Raw genomic sequence first — 16,001 nt, forward strand, 5'->3', positions numbered from 1 at the left:
TGAGCCAGGAGCAACTTTCAGCATGCAGATGCACGTGGGAACAAGCCACAGATGTACAGAGTTGCTGCTGTACTCCTCCGTGGCCTGGAGAGGAAGACCGCAACAGCTGTAAGAACTGCTTGGATGAAAAGCACCCCATGTTTGGGAAAAAGCAGAGCGAAGATGTTTTGGCACAGCTCAACAAGCCCTGATCACCCCAAACCCTGACCACACCAGAGCATGTCACCTGCCCACGGTCCCGCAGCCACCACAGAGCTCATCTCTGCCGTGGGGTGGGCGGGCTGGCTGGGGTGGCCAGGTACTTCCGTGCACATGCCAGACTGGCCCAGCCGGCTGCCGGGCATGTGGTGCAACCCAGGGGATTATTTTTATTTGGTCACTGGAATGCAAACACACAGCTGGTAGCTTCACCGGCTCACCATGCGAGTGGGTCAGGGCTCAGCTCTGGAGGAACCTTGTCATGTCAAGTGCTTTCATTTCAGCCCCTGTATAACTGATGGTGGGTGACAGACAGAGATGGGGTGCTTGTACCAGCGGCCCTCAGGCTGCTCCCACACGCTTCACCCAGAGGAATAGCACACTTAAACACTGCCTGGTTTTAATACGACTTAATCTGCACTTTCCAGGGCCTGAGTGCACTAATAGACCTTAAAGGCCATGACGAGCCTCACCTGGCTGCGGTCACCCCCACCCACATCAGGAGCACTATTTCTCAGTCCAGAGCCTTCAATTCCTGCCTGTGGTCCTTGTTGATTCTGTGCTTTTCTGGCTCAGTCTCAGCTCTGGCTCATTACAGACACTCCTCGTGGTTCCCCTCCTGCCAAGGACAACCAGTCCTCTATGAAAAGCAGGCTGCCAGGACCAGTGGTGCCAGGGTAAGAGAGTCAGGGAGCTGTGGTGGGGGTTGGCAGAGCCAGGGCCTCTTGCTGCAGGAGGTGTAGGTAAGGCTCAGCTCCCGGGTCTGCTCGGCAGCCTGGGTGAGGGTGTATCGCTGGCTGCTGGGCTGTGGGGAAGGGGCTCACTCTGCAGGATGCTGCCAGCAGCACTGCTAACACCCTGACAAAAGGGAATTGCTGTGAGCACCCTGTACCCCTGGGAGACTGAAAATCCTGTAAAGGGAAAAAGCAGCTGTGAAGCTCTGCTCAAGGGCTTCAGGAGCGGGCTGCTCCTGGGAGCTGCTTCCCCTGTTACCCGCTGTCTGGGAGGTGGCATGGACAGATGAAACCCTTGACTGCACCATCCTTTCCCCACGGCACAGGGGCCAGGTGCCTGCGTCCTCATTGCTTAAGACCTGGCCTCAGTGTGGTACTTAAATCAGTAAGGAAGAGATGTGTTGCTTAGGAAGGCAGAGCTCTCTATAAACTTGAGGACAGACCCCCGTGAGTCCCCTCCAGGCAGACATTATGGAGCAGGATGTGCAGGGCATGCTCACAACAGAAACGCGATCAGTGTATTTACAGCATACAGATACATGGGTGACTGCAGAGGAATTTCTGCAAAGCTACCACATACACCATGGGCTAACGCAGCAGGTGCCCAGCACGAGCATGCAGATTCACAGTATCAGCAGCGAGCTGCCGGATGAATGTGCTGAGCCCTCTCTGGGCTCTGCAGGGACCGTTTTTTTTTGTGGGAGAACAGTCAGTGTGGCTGCTTGGCCAGTGCATGCCCTGCCTGACAGCCCATCAGGAGGGCAAGACAGCACCAAATGTCTAAGTGCGGGCCCAGGAGCCTGCAGCACCGCTAGTGTTGAAATTCTGGCTGGCTAGGTGGGGTCTAGGGTGTGAGTTCGAGTCCCAGTATCCCCTCCCTGTGCGTGCTTAGAAAACCGGGTGCACGCCTCCTCCTTTGGGAGGGACCCAGCCATCAATGGCTCCAGAGCGCAAAGAGGGCAGGCGCGCTGAGCGGGGACAGCCAGCAGTACTCCACCACGCTGTACAGCGCGTAGCCCAGCAGCAAACCAAAGAGCACGTCCGTCATGTTGTGCCTGCCCAGCATGACCCTTGAAACGCTGACGATGAGAGCCCAGAGCACCACGAGGACCCGCAGCGGGACAGCGAGGACCAGGTGGCGCAGAACGAAGCGGCAGACCAGGGCGGCTCTGGTGGCGTGGCCTGACGGAAAGGAGTACTTGTCCACTGAGATGGTGACGAACATGTCCATCTTGTTGTGGGTGGGCCGCCGCCGCTTGACGAGCCCTTTCACCACTGCCACCAGCACGAGATCCAGCAGCAAGGCTAGGAGACAGTAACAGTGAGTGAGCAAGGTTTGGTGTTTCAGGTTTTTTTTCTTTCCCTCCATGAAGGCAAGAATCAAAGCAAAGCCATTAGCTAAGAAGAAAGCACTTGGCTACCAAAACCTGCTAAGAGAAGGCAGTATTTCCCATGGCTACAACAGCCAGGTGGGGAGAGCATGGCACTCATCCAGCACTTGGCCTTCTCCACCATGAGCACGTCTTTAACCTCTGCTCTTGCTGCACACAGCCCTTGTGTGACCACAGACCCTCTCCCTGACACAGCCAACAACAGCCCAGCTCGTTGGGTGTGTTGGGTTGTTCTTTCTCTGTAAAGCCTGATGTCCCCATGACTCGGGGCTCAAACTGTCCCTTAACCTGAAGGCAACAGAGGGGTTAATATTCCCTGCAATTCCCTTGCTGACAGCCTGTGCTGACTCAGCATGGCTCTGCCTACCCTCCTGGCTGAGGGTCAAACTGACCCTGGTGAATGATCAACCCACTTCCACCACTCAGCCCCAGCTCAGTGTGAGGTCTTGCTTTTCCCTGCTGCTGGGGGGATTAACACCAGAAAGTCAACCACACTTTGGTTTTCAAGAGCTGAATAAAGTATGAAGTCAATAACGGTGGCTTGCCCTCAGAGAGCTGAAGGCTGTTGTGGTGGAAGTCAGAGGTGAAGCACCTGTGAGAAGTGTTCAGCCTGTATTTGGCAAGAGCAGCTTCTCACGTAGGGCAGAGGGTGCTTCTTCCATCCCGGTTAGCTAGCACAGCACTCACGGCCAGGGCTACTTCTTCCAAGGCAGTCTTGTGAGAGACCAACTTCTGCTTGTCCTAAGGCTTGTTTCTGGTCATCAAATCTTTTGGTCGCTTTAGTTCATTCCCTTTGGTTAATCATTTAAGAAGAAATATTTTTTTTTTCCCACATGTAAACCTAGTTCAATTGCATTTTCTATTTTTCCATACGGTTTGAGAGATTCAGCCTGGACATTAGGGAACACTCTTCACCCATGTGGGTGTTGCACCCCTGGGACAGAGCCCCAGAGAGGTGGGGGAGCTCTGCTCCAGAGCACTGAGGGCTGGACAAGGCCCTGGTGCTGGGACAGACCGCCTTGGAGCAGAGGTTAGGTTGGTGGCCTCCAGGTCCCTTCCCACAGCTCTGCTCTGGGACTGTAATTTAACCATGTGTGCTAGATGAAAAAGATGCACAAACCCGTGTGTTTCCCACCAAACAAATTTAAATTCAAATGATAAGTGTGAGAGAGCAATTATTTGTAACTTCATAAAAGAGTAAGAACTAGGAACCTGACAAGGTCTGTTGTTCTGGAGCTACTACAGTTTCTAAATGAGCAAAAATGAAGAATCCAGGTATACCTAATAGGACAGGATGCTGGGGGTGGAATGTGGCACCACCCGATATTAAAATGTATCCCTCAAAGCAGGTTTCCTCACTGGCTGATACATGTCAATCCACGCAGGTACTGCCTGCAGGAAGCCCGAGGGGCAGATGTCTGTGTGCCAATGCAGCTTTTCAGGGAACGGGCTGGTGTCTCAACACTAGGCAGCTGTGCCTGAAATGCGCTGTTCTAATAAGCTGAAGAACTAAGTCACTTCAGCTCCCTGAAAGTTTTGTGCAACCGCAGGAGCAGTTTGGCTGTCAAGAGTTTCAGAGTGTGTGGTTGGAGCTGCGATGGATGAGCCGTACCCATGCCACCATGCCCCTCCAGCTGCAGGGTTACTCACTCTGGGGTACAGGCACCCCAAATGAACCTGCACCAGCTACTCGAAATCAGCTGGCTCCCTCGGGGCTGGAGGAGGCTGAGGTTTACTCAGCTCTGCCCTGTCCTTCGAGTCCCATCCTTCCCCCTCGGCTCTGGCCAGCCCCCACCTGCAGAGCCCTCTGCTGAGCCCCCAGCCTCACCGAAGAGCAGGTTGAGCAGCACCTCCCTGGCCGCTGAGCTGTCGCTCTGGCAGAGCCCGTAGAAGGTGCCGAGCAGCCAGGGGATGCCGTGCCCCGAAACCTCGACGACCTTCATGAGGGGACGGGCGCTGCCCCAGGCCGAGTCCTCTCCAGCGCAGACGCCCAGGCGCTTGGAGGCCCAGAGGTCGATGGCGAGCAGGGACCTGAGGGCGATGCCCAGGAAGGAGGGGTTCAGCTTCATGCAGTCCTCCTCGGGCAGCGGGGCCGCCGCGGCGCTGCCCGACTCCCTGCGGTGCGACGGGCTGTCCGGGGCGCCGGGGCTGCGCTGGCTCACCAGGGACAGGAACTCCAGGCGGCTGCTGCTGCTGCCGCCGCCGGTGCGTCGCTCCCGGCTGCTGCGGGGGCTCGGCATGGCGAGAGGCGGGGGCCGCGCACCGGCCGCCAGGCCTGCTCTGGCACCGCGGCCCGGGCGAGCCGCCCAGGAGCGCGCCGCCGCCCCCTGCCCGGGCCTGCTCCGGGTCCCGCTGCCTGCGCGCCCCGGGCCTGCCCGCCGCACCGCCGCGTCCCCGGGACCCCCCAAGGGCTCCCCCCGGCACCAGACGGCCCCGCTTCCTCTTCCGCCGCCCCCTTCCTCCGTGCCGCCCCGGGGCGGGGCTGCGGCGCCCCCTGGCGGCGGGGAGGCCCGTCCCTCCTCCCGCCGCGCCCCGGGGCGGGGAATCCGCGGGCGGCGCCCCGCCTCTCCCCCCCGCTCCCCGCGCACGTGCCCGCCCCGGCCGGCGTACGGCAGCCGGCGAGGGCCGCAAGAGGCGCGGCGGCGGCGCCTTTCGCCCTGCCGGCGCCGGTGCGGGCGCCGGTGCGCGGGCGGCGATGCGCGGCGGGCGAGCGGCGGCGGGGGGACGGGCCGCCCCGCCGGCCCCGCGGCTCGGCGGCGGCGGGTGACGACGGCGCGGCGGCGGCGGCGGCGGCGGCGATGGGGTGCCTGCAGAGCGTGGCCTGCAAGGCGCGGGTGCGTCGGGAGCAGATCGTGGTGTCGGACGTGTCGGCCACCATCGAGCCGGCGGCCACCGCCATCGAGGAGAGCTCGCCGGTGGTGCTGCGGTACCGCACGCCCTACTTCCGCGCCTCGGCCCGCGTCCTCATGCCGCCCATCGCCCGGCGGCACACCTGGGTGGTGGGCTGGATCCAGGCCTGCAACCACATGGAGTTCTACAACACCTACAGCGACCTCGGCGTGTGAGCACCGGCACCGCCGCCGGCACCCGCACCGGCGCGGGGCGGGGGGGACGGCGCCGGGCACGGCGCCCCGGCTGCACTGGGGTGGGAGCGGGGACGGGGAGGCCCAGCGGCGGGCACCGGGCTGGCAGCGGCACGGGCACCCCGGCAGGCAGCGGCAGCCCCCCCGGCTGGCCGCCCCCTGGGCGCTGCGCTGCCCCCCTGGGCACCGGGTACTGCACCCCCACCCCGTGTCTGCACCTTCAGCCGCCACCGTCACCCCAGCGCCCGCTCCCGGCACCCTCCCTGCCCCCAGAGAGCCCCGGCCCGGGCAGCCCCCGCTCCTCTCGTCCTCCGGCCGGCTCCTGCGCCAGCCGCGTGGCCTGCAGCTCGCTGGTCCGAGGGCTTCGTGGCCGCCGGCCCCCGCCAAGCAGTGTTTTTTTCCGGGGCCAGGTCGGCAGTGCAGTGGTGCTGGGGGAGTTGCCCCCTTGGCTTGTGTTAAAAGCTTTGCGGCGCTCGGCTGAAGTGGCTGCTGGAAACCAACTTTTTTCCAAGGCCGAGCGTGCGGGTGACTCGGGGGGACACCGAGGGGCAAAGGTGTTGTTTCTGCCGCTGTGTCTTCTGCCTTTTGAAAGTGGTGATGCAAGAGGGGGCTGGAGATGGCCAGAGGGGTCCGTTCCACAGCTTGCCGGTGGGATCCCGGTGCTGGTGCCCGGGGTTGTAAGCACGGGGCAGCAGGCACAGCAATGTGCACGGGCACGGGGGGAGCAGCGGGTCCTCGTGCTGCCTGCCTGCGTCCTTGCATTGTGGCAGATTCGTTTGCACGTGCCGCTGGAGCAATCAGTGACGTTAGAGTGAGCGGAGGTTGTCAGTTGGGGGGATGGCGGGCGCATGTCCCCTGCCACTCCCAGGCAGCTTCAGAGCCCAGATGTATTTGAAGCCAGAGCTTGGACTCGGTGGGAGGTTTCTCCCCGTTCATAATTGCCACGTGGCGATCGTCTCCCTTGCTGTAGCCGTGCGGTGTTGCTAACGTGGTTGGCAGCCAAGATTTGGGCTGGAATTTCCCCCCCAGCCATATTGCAGGGATTTCATCGCACCGGCGGCAGGCATAATTGTGGTATTTAATTATCGTATGTGCCTCTGTGCAGACGCATATATTTAGAGGCATAAAAATCACAGACTTTTATCACAGGAGGGGGCTGCTGACGGGCTTGGCCAGTGCTGTGGTCGTGGTGCTGCAGCTGCGGATGGGGAAGGCTGTTCTCCAGCACAGAAGCTGACTAAGGAGAGTGACCCCAGAGAGGCTCCGCAACAAGTTTTGGCCCAGCTGGTTTGATTGCAGGTTAATTAAAATAGTGGTGTACTGGCAGAACAAAGGCTTCATCTGGCTGTGAGGGACTCAGCAAAGGAACTGAAGCCAAATTTGGTCTTGAAGGAGGTCCTTGAGAGCTTGCTGCAGGCGGGGAGAGGATCCCCGTGTTGCTTGACTCCCCGTCCCTCGCTGGGCGCTGTCTCTGCCATTTCCCTGCTAACCTGGCCTTTCTCTTCCTCTTCACTAGGTCAAGCTGGGAGCTGCCCGACCTGCGAGAAGGAAGGGTAAAAGCCATCAGCGATTCAGATGGCGTGAGCTACCCCTGGTATGGAAACACCACAGAAACTGTGACCCTGGTTGGGCCCACTAACAAGATCTCCAGGTTCTCGGTGAGCATGAATGACAATTTCTACCCCAGCGTAACGTGGGCTGTCCCTGTGAGCAACAGCAACGTGCCGCTGCTGACCAGGATTAAAAGGGACCAGAGCTTTACCACGTGGCTGGTGGCCATGAACACCACCACCAAGGAAAAGATCATCTTGCAGACTATAAAGTGGAGGATGCGAGTGGACATTGAGGTTGATCCCATGCAGCTGCTGGGGCAGCGGGCACGGCTGGTGGGAAGGACTCAGCAGGAGCAGCCCCGAATCCTCAGCAGGATGGAGCCCATCCCACCAAACGCACTAGTGAAACCCAACGCCAACGATGCCCAAGTCCTCATGTGGAGACCCAAGCGAGGCCAGCCTATAGTCGTGATACCTCCCAAGTAGAGCAGCGCCGGTGCGCGCGTGTGAGGACCTGGGTGCTGTCAGCCTGCTGCAAACGAATGGGGTTTCTGAGCCAAAGCAGACCTCTTGGGTTCTCCTGCCTTTGTAGCTGTGGTTGGAAACATGGCTCCTCCTTATAGTCAGAAAGGGAGCCTGGCCGGCACAGGGGTGCAGAAGAGGGGTCGCTGAGCTGGAGGATTTCCCAGGAAGCGGAATTCAGTACTTCTAGGGGCTTATGGCTGGCAAAGAGGCTGTCTGACCTAAACGACTCGTCCTTCCTTGCAGGGCAATGCAAGGAGCGTGAGTGTGTTCTAACTGTGCCTGTGGCGAATGCTGCTTTCCACCCAACTGGAGGTAGAACCGGAGACCGTGCCTGCCGGACGCGGAGGGCTCCTGCGGTGACCCTCCCTGCCGGGGTGCGGGTGTCCTCGCGGTGTCTATACCTATGCATTTCGGATCGATAATCGACCCCTCGCCTTGCCCGCTGGGACTGGGCAGGAGGGCCCGGGAGCAGAGCGGGAGCTGGCAGTGCCAGGGTGCTGAGCCGGAGCCTGGCGCTGGCCAGCACTGCTGCCCGGGAGGGGTTTTCCGCAGCCGAGGGGAAGCGGGACACGTTTTGCATGCGTCTGGGTGTGTTTGGAGTAGTTGTGAGTGTAGGAGATGCCATAGCTCTTTTCTGTCTCGGAGTGAGATCTAAGGGCAGGTTAGATGTCCTTTCGTTTTAAGGTGCACTAAATCTTTGCAGTTCCTCAACCTCCCCCCCCCTCCCCCCCAATCCCACTGACCCTTCTCTTACGGAAGCAAAACCAATTCTCAGCCGAGTGAGAAATCGGGAGCGGTGCCCGTTCACCCAGGCCAGGTGCTCGCTGACTGTGTGTGGGGTACCCAAACCAGCTTGGAGGTACCCCGGGACTCGCACGCTTCCACCACAGACCCAAGTTCCTTGCAAGAAGTTGGATGCTTGCTCATTTTCCACACAAATGCCAGCTCACATGGAGACCCTCCTCCTCCTCAGCCACCCACGGAGCAGGGTGGCTACTGGCAGGGATGCTGGTGGAGGGGACAGCACGCCTTGTGGTAACTCCCCAGGCTCTGCAGGGATGGGGGTCTCCTCTCCGTGGGTCGGAGGCAGGGATGTGAGCGGAGGCTGCGTGGGCCAGGCCTGGGTTTGCCTGGGAGGGAGGAGGTGAGCATGCTGCCTGGGCGCTGCCTCCTGCTGCGGCAGGTGCTTAGTGGGTAACAGGGGGTTTTATTTGCCTTTCTCCTCGCCCCTTGCTGCCTGGATAGCTGGCATTGTCTGGTCCGCGGGTGGGTGCCGTGCTGTGGGCCATGACCTGCAGTTCCCAATATCTCGCCCCCGAGATGCAGCAGAGGCATAAGCCACGGCTGCACTGCCGATGCCCTGGGCGCCCTGTTGCTCCTGAGCCGACAGTTACGGCTTTTGCCACTTTCTCTGCTCTGTCTGCTGCCGCGGCACAAGCGCTGCGGCTCCTCTGGCTCACACCCCTGCCTTTGCACCACGGGAGGTTTGTGCTGCCTTGAGGATGCGGGTAATTCCTACTGGGAGGGTCCCATCTCCTGTCCCATCGCCAGAAGAGCCTGGGGAGGGTCGCTGTGTTTGGCACTTCCATGCAAAGCCTTTTCTGCAGTGTTAACAGCGCTGCCCTCAGCCTGGCTGTCGGGACGCCCAGCCCGGCGCTGCTTTGCTCCCCATGGCGTGCTGGCACATCCCCACGGCATCGCTCCACAGAGCGCGGCTTAGCTCCTGCAAAGCTTCAGCCACAGCTTGTGCTTTTCCGGGGTGGGATGCATACCCTGGTCCCTGCCGGCAAAGGGGCTCCCCGGGCATCTTAGACCAAAAATCCCTGTGAAATCCCCATGCTACTTATTATTCTCAGTAGTGTTTGCTGCTGATTCGATTGTTTATTTATTTTTCCCTTTGGGAGCGTTGCATTTTGATGCTTCGATGCACACTTCCCCATGCTGGGGCTGGCGGTCCTGCTCCTCCTGCTTGGCCTCGCAGTGGGCTGGGAACCTGCTGCTTTCGGTGCCTACTTCTGGGTTTCACCGGGGCTACAGCCTTGCGGTGGGAAAGGTTTGGAGGAAGAGGGGACTCTGAGCTTGGGTTTGCTGTGTTTTCTAAAGAAAAACTTCTACTGGGAGCTTGTCGGCGTGGGAAGGTGTCCCGCTCTTCTGAGACTCTGCCCGTGGTTTTGTCCTGGTAGGGGATTGATGGCAGCTTTTGCCATCACCGATGTTTCATTTATCAAAAAGCGTGTGTGGAGAGGGATTAGAAACTTTAAATACAATTTTTCTTAACGTTTGGGGGAGGAGGAGGCGTAAGTACCTTTTGGTTTGAAATAAGGTGGATGTATACTTTTGACCCAGTGGGATAGAAATGTCTCTGGCAGCATCAGAGCTAAAAAGCCAGAGGGAGGGGCTCCCCAACAAACGGGTAGCCCCGAGATGGGCTTCCTGCTGGGAGAGGGTGCTGCGTCCAGAGAGGCTGTGTGAGCCAACTCCCCAAAACCCGTGGGGAAGGGCCGGGGCTGTGCTCGGGGTCTGTGTGCCGGCTGTCAGCCCAGGGAGCTGCTGCAGCACCGCCACGGTGCCAGCTGGCTGGGAGAGCAGGGATGCTGGCATAGGGGTGCTGTTGAATTCATTGCCATCTTTTGGGAGGTGCTGGTCGGCCAGAGCCTTGGCACATCATCTGCCGCGCGCTGAGACAGCAGCGGCCACCATTTCTGTCCATGTGTGTCTGCAACGTCCCCAGGGAGGTGCTTGGTGCTGCCTGGTGCCGATGTTGGGCTCAGAGCCTGGCCGTAGCCGTGTGCCTGCGCTCCCAGGGCTGCCCCAGCCTGCAGGCAGGCTCTGGCTGAGCCCCGGGGCCGTGCCTGTGTTCACCCCTCCAGGCTTCTGCTGGGCTTCCATGCCCGCTTGTTCTCTGACGGCTGGATTTGATGCGCTTAACTCGGTTTGATGCGTGGGTTGTCTTCGTGGGCATTTCCCCGTTAAAAAAAGAAAAAAAAAAAAGTTTGCAAAAATTGTTGGCAAAAAAGATTTGCAAACAATGTTTGCAAAAATTTGCAGGCATTTGGCATGTTCACAAAAGGTGCGTGCTCATGCTTGGGTGGAGGTGCTGGGTGAGCATCTGCCTGAGCTCAGTCGCGCTGACTGCAAGGCTCGTGATGCTCAAGCTAAGGGGAGGGAAGGAGAGGCAGCGGGTGAGAGCTCCCCCCTGCAAATCCGGGTTTGGCTCACATCCCTGTGGCCCGCAGCCGTACGGATGGGGACCCTGAGCAGGAGCCCCAGCTGCAGAGCCCACGGCTGGGACCAGCACCTGGACCCCCGGGCTCAGTTGTCCCAACTGCCCCGCGGGATGCCTTCCCTGTGCCCCCCTTTCATACCAGCACCCTGTTATCTCAGGGAGGGGCAGGTCATGGAAATGCCTACCCACATGCTTCCCTTGCCCTGAGCCTCGGGGTGCCCCTTCCCCTCTGTCCCTGTCCTCGGGTCACTTATTTATTTATCTATCTATTTATTTATTTATTTATTTAAGTTTAAGTTATTTATTGCTATTTATTGATGGCTGGAAGTCAGGGGGGTCATTTCTGCTGTGTGGTGGGGGCAGCTGGGTCCCCCCCTGCCCAGCCCCCTGCGTTTTGGGGTGCTGCTGCGTGTTTGGGAGCGCCGCTGGGGAGGGATGCTTGTGGACCCCTGTGCTCCCATCCCCTTTCGGAGCCGGGGCAGGGAGAAAGGAAGGGGAATCACATCGGTGCCTGCAGGGAGGACACCTGGTGCCTGTTCCCTTCCTGCAGAAGCTCGAAGCCCGTGTACCCCCTCCCCAGGCGCTGTGCTCCCTCCCGTGCCCGTCCGTATTTATTGATCCGGCCTCCTGGCGTTTCTCCGTTCGGCTCCCGCTGGATTTGCTGTTGCCAATTCCCGGAGATGGTGAGAAGAGCCAGGACGTGTGGGTGTCGCTATGGAGAAAAGACCAAACCAGGTATTCTGCTGCCGCGTGGGGAAAATCGGAAGGAGAAGAGGAAAGCTGGTTTTGCAGAGTGCCTTAAACACAAATGACTTTACTGAGTAGGGGGCTTGGACTTCTGTCTCTGGATGTTATTACCAACTCGAACAAATGTTGCATTTCACTTCTCTGGGATTAAAAGAAAACCACTCGAGCTGTACTGGAACCAAACCCTGTGTTTGTTTGAGTTCGTTGGGTTGTCTTGCACCTCTGGGGCCATGGTGGTGTGGGGGACCAGGCAGGAATTCGTGGGCTTTCAGCCGTCAGCCCCTGCCTGGCTTGGCGGTGGGACCAGTGGCTGCCTCTGCCAGCTTTAAGCCCCTGGGTCTGGGGATGGGACTCGTTGCCCCTTGTCCCGACTTGCAGGTAGCTTCTCTGGTGTCCCAGTGAGGTTGTGCTTGCTCTGCAGTGCCCTCTCCCTGGGGATGCTCAGAGCAGCCTGTTTGCACAAAGCTTGCCATGAGGCCATGTCCTCAAGCTTCCAAAAAATTGGGCAGTTGCTTGAAAAGCTCTGACAGGCAGCCCTTTTTCCCTTGGGAAACCAGCTCAAGGCCAGGGCTGTGTGCCGAGGGACCGCCAAGAAACCCAGGAGCTTGTGCAGCCCAACCGTGGGGAACTAGGGAAGCTGCCAAGCTTGATAAGGCTGAAAAAACTACACAGAAAAGGGATGTTTCCCCTTTGAAATTGCAGATCTCCCTCCCACTTCTCACAGAGTGAAAGAGGGGAAACAAGAGTCAACCCGGAGACCAGGGTGGTTGTTCTTATAGTAAAAGTAATACACGGAGATAATGCAGAATTTCATAAGGAAGGTTCATTGAAGTCATTTGGGGAAAAATAGAAATATTCACTGTATAGTTCCTGGAGGCAATTAAATATTAATATATATACTCTTTTTTTGATAATGAGAGAGAGGTCTCTCAAACACAGCTGTTTAGGGAAGGATGTCCTCAGTGGGATGTCTTGGCCTGCACGCTGGGGTGGAGGAGGGCAGTGATGGGTGCTGGGAGACACCAGCAGCTCTAGATGTTGTCCGAGGACTGACGGGTCCCATCCCAGGTGGGTGTGGGTGCTGCCCCAGGATTAGGGTCCGCGGGATGCTCATTGCATCCAGTGTGCTGCTTACCATGAGCATCAACCCTACTAGTCCTGGCTTGCTGTGGGGTATGTTTGTTCTCTGTGCCAGTCAATTTCTTTAACAGCTGCTCATTTTGAGTGTTGTTGATTGCGCTGGGCACCAAGAGATGCTGGCAGACAGCCTGTGAGCTATTTGGTGAGGTTTCTTTGCTAGTGTTATATTAAAACATTGGTCTTCTCTTGACAGATCCCCGAGGTGTAGGTGCAGGAGAGCTGGGAGGAGTTCACGTGACTTGTATCATGCCCTGGGAAGCAGGGTAGGACCCCCCACCCAGCAGCTAACGGCAGGCCAGGCCGAGGCATGTTCCCTGAGCAGACGTCTCCTCCTTCCCACCACCCAGGCTCTGCCACAGAGCAGGTGCAGCACAGCTGTCCTGGGCCCCGCTGCCTTGTCTGAGACTATGTGTCTGAGACTATCTGTCTCTGTTTCCAAAGTGCCTTATTTATAGAGCAAGAACAAGGGCAACCTGTGCTGCTGCCACCCACCCTGTAGCATGGCCACAGGGAACAAAGTAAAATGGTGCAGGGTGCTGTGGAGGGCAGCAGAGGCAGACAAGGGATACTACAGGTAGTACTGAAGATCAGTTTATTTACTCTACTCCCTCTTCCATAAAACCTGAAAACAACTTCCAGCAAGAGATGAGAAAGCAGTAAGAAATGAGAGATTTGGCTCAGCAGCTCCTCCCCTATGCACAGGACCAGACAAAGGTGTTAATGCGTTAGTGACGGCTGCTCTGAAAGGCACGCAGCAGTTGGGAGCCCCTGAAGCTCCCTCATGGGAGGCGTGTGAGCCCAGGACACCCCTCTGGGGCCTGGCTGCTGACACCACGCTTCTCACCATGCCTCCAGGAAAAGCTCGGTTGGTGCTGAACAGGAGAGACTCCAGAGCATGAGCCCTGGAGCCCCTACTGGTCTGCTAACCGCTTCCTTGCAGGGCTGATCCAAGGCAAGAAAACACCCAGGGTTTTAGTTTTGAGGGGATGTGGGGGATGAAAGGGATGGGGAGGATTGGCTTAGTATTGAGATGCACCATCAGTGTGACGGTACAAGGCTGCTGACCGTGCAGTGTCAGGGAGGCTGGAGCTGGGCACGGAGAAGGCTCCCGATGCCGAATGCCCTGCAGCCCGGTGGGATGGCTGGGCAGACCCACTCACTCGGGCTGCGGGGTGTAACGCAGGTACTTCTTGCCCGATGGGAGGTCCTTCGTGAAGACTCCTTTGGGAAAGAGCTTCTTGGCTTCCTCGTCAGGTAAAGTGGGCACAACCATGACGCTGTCACCAGGCTGGGGAGCAAATGGAAACTGTGAGAGCAGCAGAGGAGCTGGCAGGCTTGAATGCAGGTGATGCTGCCTCCCTGTGACCGCCCCAGCGCCCCGGGCATGTCCCCTGCCGTGCTGCCTGGAGCACGCAGTGGGTGGGAGCTACGCCGGGAGCTGTGGGTGATGTCGAAACAGAGAGCTGTGCCATCTGCCAGCCCTGCCAACGGGATCCCGCAGCCCAGCGCTTCCCCCCCAGCATTCCCGCAGGAACAGGGAGTAATGAGAAGGGAATTTGGGCATCTCTACGATGCAGGAGGGAGCACAGCTTGCTCATCCATTCCCCTTGCTCAGGTGGTGCTGGCTCCCCCGTGGCGTGCCAAGCCCTGGGAAAGGTGTGCTTCCCTGGGAGGTGGGCTGGCAGGGGAGCTGGCCCCACACTGCTGGGAGCTCGTGCTGCAGGGGACAGGAGTCTTCAGAGGCAAGGCTGCCTCCACGCTCTGCTTTGCCCCAGGAGGTGAAGGTGCAGGTTGTTGTACACTCAGCACATGGATGCTGGTGTTGAGGGGAGGAGGGGCACAGTGAAGCGCCCAGACACCCCGAGCTGCTCGACCTCCGAAGCTTGTGCCCACAGGGCCTGCCTGCCCAGATGGAGCGGGTGTCTGGGACAATGCTCTGGGAGCCTGGTCCTGCCTCGTAACACAGGAGGACTTCCCCAAGACACCCTGTAACAGCAGGAGTGTGTCCTCTGGCTCCAGACAGGCAGGCTTCCCCAGTAAGAGTTATCAAAGTCAGCAACTGGCCAGGTCCAGGAGCTGAGCAGCTCTGCCAGGTTGAGGAAACACTGGCTAGCTAAAGTAGCCAGACTGTGCTGCTTGTTCTTGCTTTATCTTGGCTGCCCAAACTGTTTTGGGGAGTTTTAAGTAATGCTACTGAGTAGGGATGGCCACAACTAAGCAACTTCAACTAGTAATTTTCCATGAGGACTTGGCTGTGTACATGCTGGGCAAAGCAGGGCCGTGCCCATACTGGCCCTTCCTGGCTCAAAAGGCAAGAGAGCAGCAAGCTGGGCCAGGGAGGGGTGCCCATGCTTGCTGTTTGGCTGGTCTTGAGTGGACTTTGGCACACTGACACCTGGTAATGCCCTTCATTATCACAGACAACAAGGGCAGGACCTGCCTGGGCCCCAAGCTTAAATACTGATAGCCAGAAGGGCCAAGCCCAGTATTTGCTGGCACCAGGGACCGAGGGCAGGGACGGGAGGTTCCTATTGCTGACTCCAGACTGCAACAGCTCTGGAGCCTGAGCTGGGATCTAACTCATATCACAGGATCTCGGCAGCTTTCCCCTCCCCGTGGGCCCCCCTCAAAGGGAGGCTGGCTGACGTTTCAATGCATGTTTTCAGTGCCCAGCTGTGAGCTTTGCTCCCCTTCTCACCTTCCAGTCCACAGGGGTAGCGACCTTCTTGTACGCTGTCAGCTGCAGGGAGTCCACCACTCTCAGGATCTCATCAAAGTTTCTCCCGGTGGTGGCTGGGTACAGGATGGAGAGTTTCAGCTTCTTATCCGGGCCAAAAACAAACACCTGAGCACAGGGAGACAGGGTCAGGGGCTGGGCAGAAGATGTTTGTCCAACTGCCCTGCTGCTCCTCCCTTTCCTGAGAGGTGGCCTGCTTGATCACAGGTGTTGGGGACAGCAGAGATGCCATGGTGGGGATCTCCCAGAGCAACAAGTGATGCCCAGGCACAGGGAACACCATGTTTGCTCTGGGAGCTCCTGTTTCCAATGCCAGCTTGTTTTGCTACTTGAAATGCTTCCTCCCCTTGACCTGTGCCTTTCTAATGCAAGCATGGGAGGGGAAAGCGAAAGTCCAGCAGATAGATCAAGCACTTTTGTCCCCTCTGTGTTAGGACAGGCACAACCAGGATGAGCTGGTGGCAACAGCAGGATGGAGCTGCTGCCAGCAGGCCAGTGCTGCACCAGCATCTTCCAAGCAGCACAATCCATGGCTCTAGCTCAAGAAAATCAACCTAGCTCCTGAAGGTGGTCACGTCCATGCAGGTAAGCTGCCCCCATCTTCAAGCCTAGCCCCATGGACACAGGGCAGGACAGCAGGGGATGTCTACTACTGAGAAGGCTGCCG

General features: G+C 58.6%; 2 protein-coding genes across 2 annotated transcripts; one reads left to right on the forward strand and one right to left on the reverse strand.

Moving 5' to 3' along the window:
- Window positions 1-1,416: 1,416 nt before the first annotated feature.
- PLPP6 (phospholipid phosphatase 6) lies at window positions 1,417-4,723 on the reverse strand. The gene is made up of 2 exons (XM_074876854.1): window positions 4,152-4,723; window positions 1,417-2,237 (listed from the first exon to the last, which is right to left on the reverse strand). Exons 1-2 carry the CDS (start codon window positions 4,561-4,563, stop codon window positions 1,867-1,869), a joined length of 783 nt encoding a protein of 260 aa, XP_074732955.1. The 5' UTR covers window positions 4,564-4,723; the 3' UTR covers window positions 1,417-1,866.
- A 349-nt stretch (window positions 4,724-5,072) lies between these two features.
- Window positions 5,073-11,640, forward strand: LOC141946672 (protein FAM78B). The gene is made up of 2 exons (XM_074876853.1): window positions 5,073-5,384; window positions 6,923-11,640. Exons 1-2 carry the CDS (start codon window positions 5,122-5,124, stop codon window positions 7,443-7,445), a joined length of 786 nt encoding a protein of 261 aa, XP_074732954.1. The 5' UTR covers window positions 5,073-5,121; the 3' UTR covers window positions 7,446-11,640.
- The last annotated feature ends 4,361 nt before the right edge of the window (window positions 11,641-16,001 follow it).

Source organism: Strix uralensis, chromosome 8 (assembly GCF_047716275.1).
Source record: "Strix uralensis isolate ZFMK-TIS-50842 chromosome 8, bStrUra1, whole genome shotgun sequence".
Lineage (NCBI taxonomy): Eukaryota > Metazoa > Chordata > Aves > Strigiformes > Strigidae > Strix > Strix uralensis.

Excerpts from the sequence above, each read along its gene's own strand:
- PLPP6 (XM_074876854.1), bottom strand. The coding sequence starts at position 4,563 with ATGCCGAGCCCCCGCAGCAGCCGGGAGCGACGCACCGGCGGCGGCAGC. Across the intron at positions 2,238-4,151 it reads GCTGCTCAACCTGCTCTTCG|CCTTGCTGCTGGATCTCGTG; the intron begins GTGAGGCTGGGG and ends ACTGTCTCCTAG.
- LOC141946672 (XM_074876853.1), top strand. The coding sequence starts at position 5,122 with ATGGGGTGCCTGCAGAGCGTGGCCTGCAAGGCGCGGGTGCGTCGGGAG. Across the intron at positions 5,385-6,922 it reads ACCTACAGCGACCTCGGCGT|GTCAAGCTGGGAGCTGCCCG; the intron begins GTGAGCACCGGC and ends CCTCTTCACTAG.